At 41.5% G+C, this 12,035-nt stretch overlaps 1 protein-coding gene across 1 annotated transcript; it reads left to right on the top strand.

The window, feature by feature from the left end:
• The first annotated feature begins 11,300 nt into the window (after positions 1 to 11,300).
• On the top strand, positions 11,301 to 11,802 carry LOC127338234 (two-component response regulator ORR42-like). The gene is made up of 2 exons (XM_051364437.2): positions 11,301 to 11,513; positions 11,617 to 11,802. Exons 1-2 carry the CDS (start codon positions 11,301 to 11,303, stop codon positions 11,800 to 11,802), a joined length of 399 nt encoding a protein of 132 aa, XP_051220397.1.
• The last annotated feature ends 233 nt before the right edge of the window (positions 11,803 to 12,035 follow it).

Below are 12,035 nucleotides of genomic sequence, written 5' to 3'. Positions count from 1 at the left end.
AGTAGTGACAATGCATCATAATAGCTATAATAAAGAATTATCGCACTAAAATATATGGTTTTGCTATTCTCATGTGAATAATCACCATATATCTAGAGAATCCTTTACTATTTCTACTAGACTCCTACAGGTTTCTTCCCTATACTAGGTTTTTCCAACCTAAGGTCACAACATTTGCTCTGATACCAGCTGCGGTGACCCAGCATACCACTGCATGTTGTAGTATACAAGTCGTTGATATGATCTTTGTGAAGGGACTTCTTCACAAATTGCCATATCCCTCAGAGTGGTACAACAGAAACATTGCAGGTCATAACACTCCATACTTTACTACAAACATTGTCTTAACAAGTTGGTATTCTCACAGGTCCTATGAGAACACCCTAAGATACTACTTAAGTACGATTACAACTCATAACAAATATAAAGAGAGCTCAACAACTTATTTAGGTAAGTTCTACGTTGCTCGGCTCTATGATGCTAGGGTATGTCACTACTCCTCCACCTCCGTGTCATCTGGTCCGTAGACTATCCCATAGTCTACTCCTTCCACTCCGCCGGTAAGATCAGGTTCCTCGTAGACCAGCTCGTAACTTCCTTCTGGTGCTCCATCGTTGATGGCCTCCACTTCCGGATCACAGTCTAGCAAAGGTGTCGAAAGAAAGTGAGTACAGAGGTACTCAGCAAGTTCTAAAAGAGTAAAAAGGTCTTTGATGCACTAGCTACGACCATTGATCAGGAAATCGCAGGTCAATGCATGTTTTGAAATCATTTCTTCAAAAGGTTGCTTTTATTATGAAAACTATGCCCGTCAGTCTTCACAGGTTGACTAGAACTTTGTGGAGTTCCTTTCCTGCCGCGTTCGCAGTTCCCTTCCCGGAACAGGGAGTGACAGCCACAATTTGATACACTCTGCAGAGGTGCGTTACTTTTCCCATAAGAGATTCCACCCCTTTTGCCATCCACAGGGACTTGCCCCCGTTCACACTTCCTTTGGTGTGAGGCCAGGTATGAAAATCCAAGCCCACACCGCCTTCTCCGCGACTGCAAACCCACCCTTTTGTCCAACCGTACACCCCCAGTAGACTTCTCCCGATAATACGGCTTTACTCACGATGTACTCCGGACAATCCATCATAGATCGTAGAGCTTATCATCACTAATGGATGGGGATTTAAAAGGATATCCCAACCTATTGCGGCAGTGCCTCCAACACCCCACCAGCTCTACCAATCCGTTGGCGTGCAGAAGGGAAAAGATACGGCTGGCTTCCCCAGAGCCATTATAGATCTCATGGTCAACGCGGTTTGTACGGCGCTAGAATCACTGGACGGCATTGGTAATTAATCCTAGGGTGATATAACCCATGCAATGGAACCTCCACCATATCAACACATACCATGGTTCCATTGCCAGCCACATAGTCATATTCATAGTTAGAAAGTAACATTTTATTTGCGATGCAGGAATGATAAGTATATAGCTTTGCATTAAAGTAGTAGAAAATAATCAAGTTGACATGAGCAAGGGTGAACTTGCCTGTGGACTGCGAGATAGTGCAGTTCAATGCAGTTGATGGAACCTGGACCTTGGGTTCTGTAAGAAGCATCATTGTCCGGTAAGGACAATGTTATAAAATCCAAATAATGCAATCATGGATGTATTATTTTATGTTGAATCCCTTTACCCCGCTGGGTTATAGCAATTTAGGGTTGAGTTAAGATTTATGCCTTTGGCAGTAACTTGCAATTGATTTAAAAGCGTAAACTATTTTAATTCACATAGAGTAAGATACTTCAAAGTAAAACTTCTTTACTTGGTGATTCCTTTACTCATTCCAAAAATAATTTTAAATCATAGAGTTACCTCTATAGTTTTTGGAATAAAAAGGAATATAGTATTTTTCTTGGAAAAATACTTTTCTCAATAGAAATGACTTGGATTAGTAGAATTTCATTTTCAAATGTTTGAAAATAAGTATTTGAACTTATTTGAGATTTTTCCTTGAATTTTTAAATACAAGGAAATAATAGTTTAAAATTCCAAGTTATTATTTAAATTCTTCAGATTCATAATTTTGAATTTGTTTCTTAAATTCTATTTCATATTTTATTCTGGTTAAGATGTATTTTTCATTCACTAATCCAATTTTTAATGGATTTTTAGAGTTGTATTTTATTTACTAAAAATTGGTGAAATTCTGGTCTTTTTCTAAAAAGTAAAAAGATAGAAATACCCGTGGCCCCTATTGGGCCAGCCCACTTAACTAAGGCCCATGGGACAGCCCATTAAGGCTTGTCCCATTATGGGTCGGTGGCGCCGAAGGGGCCCACCTCGCTCCTCACTCGCCTCTCTCACTCGCTCGTCCCTAACCCTAACTCTCTCGCGTCTCCCGTGGCGATGGCGTCGCCGCCATGGCCGCCGCCGCTCTCCGGCCATCTCCATGCTCCTCTGCCCTAGCCACTTACCAAATCGGGACCGCCGCGAGATGATCTATCGATCTGTCCGCGTGGTTTCCCCCATCTCTTCCTCTCCTGGCGAATCGCCCCTATCTGGATCTCGTGGAGAATCGCCTCTGGCGATTGGCGATCTCCGGCGACCTCTCTTCCTCGTCGTCGACGTGTGCGCCTCCGAGATTGACCTGGCGCGGGTGCTGCTCGCAGTACCTGTGCCGTCGTCTCTGGTGCTCTGCTACGGTGGTGTGTTCGTGTTCGCCGGCGTAACGTCGGCGCCTACCCTGGCCTTGCAGCTGCTATGGCCACGCGAGCACTGCCTCGCCATGCCCTAGCTTCTGCCACCAGGCGCGTGTAAGTAATCTTCACCTCCTCCTTCTCTTCTCCATGTCTGTGCGCCTCCCTTGCTACTGTACTTCTTCCTCCTCATGTTCTGTTGCTCTCTGGTGATCCTGTGATCACACAGAGCTCTGCCATGGCTGCTTAATCTGCCTATGCTTCCATTTGCTGCAAGCTCATGGCCAAAGCACCAATTTCTGGTACTGGCCAGTGTTGCCTTGCTTGTTGTACATGCTCTGTTTGCTTATCTGTTGCTCCTAGCCTGCTCTAATCTTGCTATGCTCTGCTGTGCTTGCTTAAGAGCTTGCTATGCCATGTTGTACTTGCTTATGGGCTTGCTTGTGCTTACTGGCATGTTATACTTGCTTGTCTAGGTGTACTGTGGTGCATCAGTGACACTTGTGAGTGCCTGTGGTGCTTGTGAAATGCTTCTGTGCTTCCTGTGTAAGCTAATGATCCATTGGATCAACCATTGCTTGTTGGCTAGCTTATCTGTGTGGCTTGACTTGATTCAATTGATCCATTTGATCAATTAAATGTCAGTGATGGCTTACTGATTAATTCTGTGGCTAAGTGATTCATTTTCCTTGTTGATGCTGATGCTCAAGCATCACTATGCTACTGCTTACTTGTGCTATTGCTTGCTCTAGCTTACTGGACTAGATCCAGTGGCTGTGATGCATTGATTGGTGCCATGTTGTCCTACAGTGTGCTACTGTCAATAATTAATATGGATCTATGATAAATTCATGCTTGAGTTAAATTGATTCATAATGAACTGCTTATGCAGTGAGGATTTAAATGTCTTGCTTGTATATGAATTGGCTATTCATGATTGTTTAGCAAGAAAATGAATCTGAATCCATTCCTGGATAATGATGTGCTATAGTTGGCTTTCTTTTAAATGGTGCTAAGTGCGATGTGACCTCAGTAGCCTTGCTACTGATTGGTTGCTCACTTATTTGATTGGATCTTGTGGCTACTCAACCTTTGCTTGCATATTTGGGGATCATACTAGATAAGAATGCCAATATGCTTGCCTGATGAAATCTAGGGTTTGCTGATGGTTACTTGCTTAGGATTTACTGTGTAGTCTGTATTAGCTGCTAATCATTGCAACACATCTACTGGTGCTATCTGTGCATATGTTCTTGCTAGTGTGTGCATCTGTGCATGATTGCTAGCTTCTGTGCACAAGATCTGTATCTAGATGATTTCCATTTTTAGTGGCTTTTAGACTGGCAGTAATCCCTGGTGAAAACCAAGTGATGATCTACCCACTTGAGCATCTGCTCAATCCCATGATTATGTCATGCATAATTTATGGATCAGATCCATTGGATCTGTCCAGGAACTTGGTATACCTTGTTCCAGCTCCTAGTATGAGTTGTTTTGTTGTTGCAGACTTGTGGTTTTTGTGCACAGCCCTTCACCTCCAGATTCTGGTTGATCTTCTCAGGTCACCATGATTCCTGGTGACGAGTGGTTGTGTGTTGGTTCTATTCTTGGCAAGAACTGGATGAACTTGTGTTGGCTCTAGATTCACCCTTACCTGGTGAATTATTCTATCTGGTCGACTGTCATGGTTCTAGGGTTTGTGTTCTATTTATATGATCCCTACTTCTACTCTGGCCATGACACACAAGGCCTGGTTACTTTGTGACTCATCCCTTGCATTGCCTTGCTGTTGCTTGGTTAGCAACAGCCCTCATATGCTGAAACTTGAGCCCACTGTGGCTGCTCAGTGTTGGTCTGCCTGTGCCTATCTTGTGCTGTCCAGAGATTTGGACAAGCACACGTGTGCAGTGACAGTGTTCACTGTCCAAACTGAATTTTTGTGATTTGTGCTAACTGTCCAAACTGAATTTTCTAATACTTACATTCTGGTCTAGCACTTGTGATTTGTTTTGCAGGTTTGAAGTGAATTATGGCCAGAAGATCATCCTCAAGTCATTTAGTCTAGGTTTTAGTTTAGAACCAACTTGTAATTTTCCCTTTTTATTTCTGTTTATTATTTCTCAATTCTTGTATCAAGAATATTGTAAAGACTTTGTAATTTGTGTTATGTATCAATGAAGCTCAAGTTTTGTTTATGAGCTTTTGTCTTATGTAATGTTTATATTCTTGATTAAATATTGTATTTGATATTCCATTTGAAATTCAAAGTCATTTGAATTTATAAGTTGTGTTTGAGTTATGAATTCATTATTTATATTGTATGATGATCAATGTTAAATGTGTTAACACTTGTCAAATGCAATCATTCCCCAAATCAATAAGATACAAAAGAGATCATGTCGAAATTTCCCTAACTCACATTGCCTAACCCTAAGTGCAAAATGAGAGAGAACCTCGATCCCTCTTAGGTTTAGTTGCAATAAGGCGCAAAAATTTCCCCCGTTTTGCGATGAAATGCACATCCCATTTCTAAATCTACCCTTCGTTATTCCTATGTTCTGGGTTATTACATCGTATGAGTTAACGGGCAGGATAACCCCTATCTCTCTCTGGTCGGGGCCGCCACCCTCTCTCTCTCTCTGTCGGCGGTTAGCTTCCACCCTCTATGTATGCTAAAGGGCGGTTACCCAGTATGCTAAAGTTTTGTTTTCTGTATTATTTTTCACGAGCTAAATTATATACTCTTTTAGGCATTATTTTTCACGCAAAAAATGATAAGCCATCACCGATTTGTACTTTTCACGCAAAAAATGATACACCATCACCCATTTGTTGTAGCCATTACTTTTCACGCAAAAAATGATACACTATCACCAATTTGTTGTAGCCATTACTTTCCACACAAAAAATGATACACCATCACCCATTTCTTGTAGCCATTACTTTCCACGCAAAAATGATGAACAATCACCGATTTCTTGTAGCCATTACGGTAAAATGATAAACTATCATGAATTACCATTTCTTTTAGGCATTACTTTTCACTGTAAAATGATAAACTATATCACGAAGTTCCATTTCTGTCAAGATAGTCCGCATTACTTTTTTGTTGAGATATATTCCCTCTGTCCACAAATAAGTGTACTTTTAGCTTTTGTACTAAGTCAAATATATGATGAGATGTTGGTATAATTTGAAACTACATTTCAAAACGAATCTCGGGATACTAAATTAGTGTCATAAATGCTACTACTTTTTCCTATATATGTGGTCAAAGTTTAAAAAGTTTGACTAAACACAAAACCTAGATGACTACCCCCACAACGATCATGTCCTCCTTAATTTATTGTGTAAACCCCCACAACGGTCACCTCCTGCTTAATTTATTGTGTAAACCCCTACAACGGTCATCTCTCCCTTATAAACACCCACAGCGGCCATCCCTTGTGTCAATAGGTTTTGCCTCTCTCTTCTTCATTCACATACACTTGATTCATTGCCATGGCTTCCACGTCTCGGACGCGGACCGGAAGAGGAAGGGGAAGGGGCGACCGGGGTGGTGGATCATCATCATTGCCACCACCACCGTCAACACTGCCATTGATCATAGAGGAGTTCTTCATCGTCGTCTATGAAGACCCTTTGGTCAAGAAGGTACGTACGCGTTCCCACATATATGATGCATGTGATTAATTATGGGCATGTTCTAAAAAACCTTTAATTTCAAACGATCGGCGCTCGATCTCTTTGCAGGCACTCCCAAAAAAGTTTGCGGACTATCTTGACGGCCAGGAGCCAGATAAGGTGTATCTGCGAGCAGCTGACTGTGGTCCTCGTCTCTGGACCGTGGAGGTCCTATTTGATGGTCAAGGCCGGATGTACCTCGACAAGGGCTGGGAGAATTTCGCCATCGCGCACGGTGTGGATTTCGGCTGCTTCGTACACTTCAAATATGAAGGCGATGATGTGCTCACAATGAAGGTGTTCGACGGAACAATGTGCAGAAAGTACTACTACTCGGACGACGAAGATACTGATGATGAAAGCGACGACGACGTGAAGCCATGCATCCACCCCTTTAGATAAGGGGATTATGACCAAGAATATATATTTAGCTTCATATGTATCGATTTAGAGATCTAGATATTTTCCTATATATTATGCATTTAAAAAATTATATCGCAATTTCCACCATGATTCGAGCACCACAGCCTCCAAATGATGCCGATATCGGCATGGTCCGAATGGCTATGCTCGCCGCCACTGCTAGGTCACCGTCGGGAAGCACCATGTTTATCATAAGATTCACTTTAGATTAAACTGCGAAAATAGTCACCTGCCATTGGCTGAGGCGGCCCCACAGAGCGGCTCTATGTGATATTCTCTAAATAAATAGACGACCCCAGCAGTCATTAGCTGCGGAGGCCCCACAGAGCGGGAATATATGATTTTCTCTAAATAAATAGAAGACCCCACTGGTCATTGGCTGCGGCAGCCCCACAGGGCGTAATATATGTCTTTTCCTGAAAAATAGACGACCCAACTAGTCATTGGCTGCGGCAGCCACACAAAGCGGTTATAAATGTATTTACTTGAAAAATAGACGACCCCACTGGTCATTGGCTGCGGCAGCCCTATAGAGCGGCCCCATTTGTCATTGGCAGCACCGCGTATACAATCAGGAAATAAAACGGCCCACGCGTCAGCGACAAATGGATGGCTACCCGTCAGCACGAGACGGTCTGAGAGGAACTGCCCTCTGTGCAGCCCCACCTCTGTGCAGCCCCACCCGTCAGATTAACGGTAACGGTAAGGCCTCTGACCTGACGGAAACCCTCCCATCCGAGGGGTTTCAAACTAGAGGGAGGAGAAAACTGAGGAAAAGTTAAGAGGCTGGGGAAAACTGAGCACAACTAAGGAACCAGGGGCACGAAAATATAAATCCCTTCTTACAATGGTCGCCAAATCACAAGGAGATCTCAAGTACAAGATGATGGCTATGGCTATGGATTTGGAGAGGATGAACAATGGCGATGGTGAAGTTGTGGATCTATTTTTGGGTGTGTTGTGATGCAATCCGAGAATGGCGGCTCTCTACGCGGTGGGTAGAGTCCGAAATATATAGGTCGATTCACAAAAGTTGTTGCATTTGACATTGCGGAGCCGATGCAACATGGTACGGGTGGACGGTATGAGCGGGCTTCTCCCGTACCGCATGTCGTTAAACTCTCTGGAACCATCTATTCGACCCAAACTTGCATTGTTGTGTAGGCAACGTGATATTCTTCCATAATTTCTCCTAATTTCACCTCAAGATTGTCATTTTCTGCACAACACAGATTAGGACAAAAGATTGCATATCTTTCCAATAACTAGTCATTACCAGCAAGGATAGTGAGATTTTTAGTCATTTCCTTGACTTAAAATGTGAGTTAAACATGGAGAATTATGGATATTTTCATAGCCATCACCCAGTGATGGTTGGGTAAACCGTGTTTGAAGGGACATTTCAGCCGTGTGTGAAGGCATGTAGTGTACTTATGAATAAACAATGTTTGTTGGATCTTAAATCACCATGACACTTCTCTTCACAAAGTTATTCAGTTTTTGTAAATTCTCAGGTTTCCATTAAGCCGACAACTCAACGAGTCGATTATATTAGGATGCAATTGTAGTTGTCAAATTAAGAAAATCTGTGATGGGTCCGTGATGTTGCTCCGGTGATGGCGCTAGACAATCTTGGTGGCTCTTGTTGTGGAAGAGGTTGAGAAACCCCAAGAGGAAGGTGTGATGAGCACAACAGCAAGGTTTCTCTCAGTAAGAAACTAAGGTTTAATCGACCAATAGGAGAGAGGTGTGACTTCTGAACGTGTTGCTATCTGACTAGTGGTAGGGCGCACTACCGGCGTCAGCAACAACGTGGAACCTCCACACAACACAAGCACAATACTTTTCCCCAACATACAGTGAGGTTGTCAATCTCACCGGTTTGCTGAACACAAAGGATTAGACGTATCGAATGGAAAAAGATGTTTTTATAATTAAACAGAATAGAGCTTACAGTAAGTAAACAGAGCAGGATTGCGGTTGATGAATTTATGAGTGTAAAGGAAAGGACCGGAATCCACAGTTCACTAGAGGTGTCTCTCCATAAAGGTAAATAACATGCTGGGTGAACAAATTACAGCTGGACAATTGACAGAATATCGACCATACATGACAAAATAATTAGTATAAGATTCGTTTGGGAATTCCAACATAACACATAGACCGTAATCCAACTACGTCTATGAATAATAATCCAACTTCTGGTTATCGTCCGAATCCCTTCCAGTATTAAGTTGCAAGCAATAGATTATCGCATTAAGCAATGTGTGTAAAGCAAACAATAGAATTAAACGTGGATAAAACATTGCCGTTTTCTCCCTAGTAGCAACAACACATCTACAATCTTAGAAGTTATTGTCACTCTTCCAGAAAACTAGAGGCATGAACCTACTATCCAACATAAATGCCCCCTCTTGGAGTCACAAGCATCTACTTGGCCAGAGTATCTACTAGCAACGGAGAGCATGCAAGATCACATATAACATATGACATGAATATATAATCGACCTCAACATACTATACAATATTCATCGGATCCTAGCAAACACAACATGTATAATTACATAAATATGATCTTGATCATAAAGGGCAGCTCACAAGATCTAAACATGAGGCACAAATTGGAGAAGATAACCATCTAGCTACTGCTATGGAACCATAGTCCAGGGATGAACTACTTACGCATCACTTCGGAGGCTGGCATGGCGATCTAGATGCCTCCGGCGATCATTTGCCCTGCAACAGGCTGACGAGAAGAGCTTCAGAACCCTCCCTAGCTAGGGTATACAATGGCGGCCGCGATGGAACTTTTTGTGGATGGAGGCTCGCGTATCCAGGGTTTTCCCGAGATCGTGAATAAATAGGAGAAGAGGCGATGTCGGTAGAGGCCAGGGTGGCCCACACCACCCCTAGGTGCGGGCCAGGGCTAGGCCACGCCTAGGGTTGGCGTTGTCGCCCTGCTGCCCCCCTTCGACTCCCCTCTGAACTCTGTCTTCGTTACAGGAAAATATTGACTTCGGCTTTTGTTTCATCCAATTCCGAGAATATTTCCTGTACAACTTTTCTGAAATACAAAAACAGCATAAAACAGGGACTGGCATTCTGGCATCTTGTTAATAGGTTAGTGCCGGAAAATGTATAAAAGTGCAACGAAGTTTGAGCAAAACATATATGGATTGGTGTAAAACAAGCATGGAGCATAAAAATTATAGATACTTTTGAGATGTATCGGTCTGTAATGTACCGGATGCAAAATAATCTTCATTAAACGCTGATGTCTATCTTGGCCAAGTTCATTATATTATTTTCCCGCCATAATTAAAATAATCGCCACTATATCACCTAATACAGATGAACTTCCACCTGGTGTTGTTAATGGAAATAAATAAATGAATTGTGACCCTGTTGTGGTATCTAGATATGCCGCCACATTGATATAGATAGATATTGCGAAATTGTGGCTATAATAGGCAATCCTTGAAGCCATATATATCTTTTGGCACACATATCCTCTTGTAAAAATCGGTTCCTTACAATCTCTAGAAGATGGATATATATAGAACATTAATCACAATACTACAAACAATATATCAGTATTGATCTCCCAATTTTGTATGTTGGTGTGCGGCGGTGCAGATATTTGCACATGTGAAATTGTGAACCCATAGTTTTATGAATGGATGGTGGAGATCGGGAGCTTTGGGGAAACGCCTCCCCTGGGTTCCTTATAAATACCTTGCATAGAGTTAATTCAAGGGACACAACCCCAAAGCTTCAAGCAGCAAGAGAGCTACATCCTTCTCGATCAAGATCTTTAGCTAGTTTTAAGGTCCCTATTCTTTCTTTTTAGGCCTTGTTTTGTATCATCATGTAGTATTTTCTGTCCCTCCAGGCTTTGAGTTTCCATACATGTGTTTGATGGACCTAGTGCATTCGTATCTTTGCATCACATAGTTTCTGCTGTTTTTGGCATCCATATTTGCGTATGTGTTGCCATTTTCATGTTATTATTTTTTATGTCGTGGTAATCTTCATGTTGTTTGGGTGCTACTTTTTGAAGTAAATAACATGGGGAATTATCCATGTGTAGCACAATCTTTACAATAATCGTGAGCCCAAGTACATTATTATTTGTGTGTGTTTTCCATCTATTTTTTATGCTCTTTTATCCCTGTATATGTAAGCTTAATTTTTTCTTGTTGTGACGAACCTTATGATAAATTAGTAGATACGGATTAAATAATAACAATGTGTACATCATTCAATATATACATCTCATGATTTGAGTTTATTGTGCATGATTTTGCAAAAATAAATTTGTCATACTTTAACTAAACAGATTATTTGTAATAATTATTTGTCATAATCTATGATTTATTAATTGATATTATGGTTTAATTATTTATTCTTCTTTAAAATACTGGTAACAATCGTCTGCAAACATTAGGCATAAATACGAAATAGCTAATCTCTTTGCTCTGTTTGCAGTTCGTTTGTGCGAACATGGTATCCAACACCCATGGATCTCCCGTGAAGGCATTGATTGTTGAGGACATTCGAGTTTGTGCCTTCATTCTCTCTGCGATGTTACGCATGTTTAACTGCGAGATTGTTGTGGCTAATAATGGGAAAGAAGCTCTTGATTTTTTCCTTGAAGGGAAGAAGTTTGACATTGTTTTGTGTGATAAGAACATGCCCATAATGTCTGGACCTGAGGTATTTTAACTAGTTTCCCATTTATTTATTTATGTATGAATAATATGTATCTTTTTGCCTGAATATTACTGATCACCTTAGAAAAACATCTTCTACCTGATAGGCAGTTAAGAAGATCCGTGCTCTGGGAGAAACTGATGTGATGATTGTTGGGGTATCAGCTGATGAGAATGCCATGGAGGCGTTCATGAGTGCTGGCGCCGATGTGTTTGTGGACAAACCAATGAAAATCGAGACTCTCGGGACTATGATTCAGGAGGTGATGAACAAGAAGAACGCCATGATCTAAGGGCAATCTAGCTCGCTGGAGACAAGGAGAAAATAAAAATTTAAAGTTGTATATGTATGAGAATGTCTCCATTGTTGTGTGTTTGATTAATTTCGAGGTTCATGTTACATGCCTTAATTAGCCAGGAAAATAAGACATGCAACATACAATTGGATGGGAATCATGCATGTAGCGATTTTAATTTCAATCCAGTCGTTAATCCATACTTCATTGTGTGAGACACTAGTACATAC

This window comes from Lolium perenne, chromosome 3 (genome assembly GCF_019359855.2).
Source record: "Lolium perenne isolate Kyuss_39 chromosome 3, Kyuss_2.0, whole genome shotgun sequence".
In the NCBI taxonomy this organism is placed as follows: Eukaryota; Viridiplantae; Streptophyta; class Magnoliopsida; order Poales; family Poaceae; genus Lolium; species Lolium perenne.
Note: the sequence above shows the minus strand (reverse complement) of the source record. Positions and strands in the feature narration are given on the sequence as shown.

Excerpts from the sequence above, each read along its gene's own strand:
- LOC127338234 (XM_051364437.2), top strand. The coding sequence starts at position 11,301 with ATGGTATCCAACACCCATGGATCTCCCGTGAAGGCATTGATTGTTGAG. Across the intron at positions 11,514-11,616 it reads CCATAATGTCTGGACCTGAG|GCAGTTAAGAAGATCCGTGC; the intron begins GTATTTTAACTA and ends TCTACCTGATAG.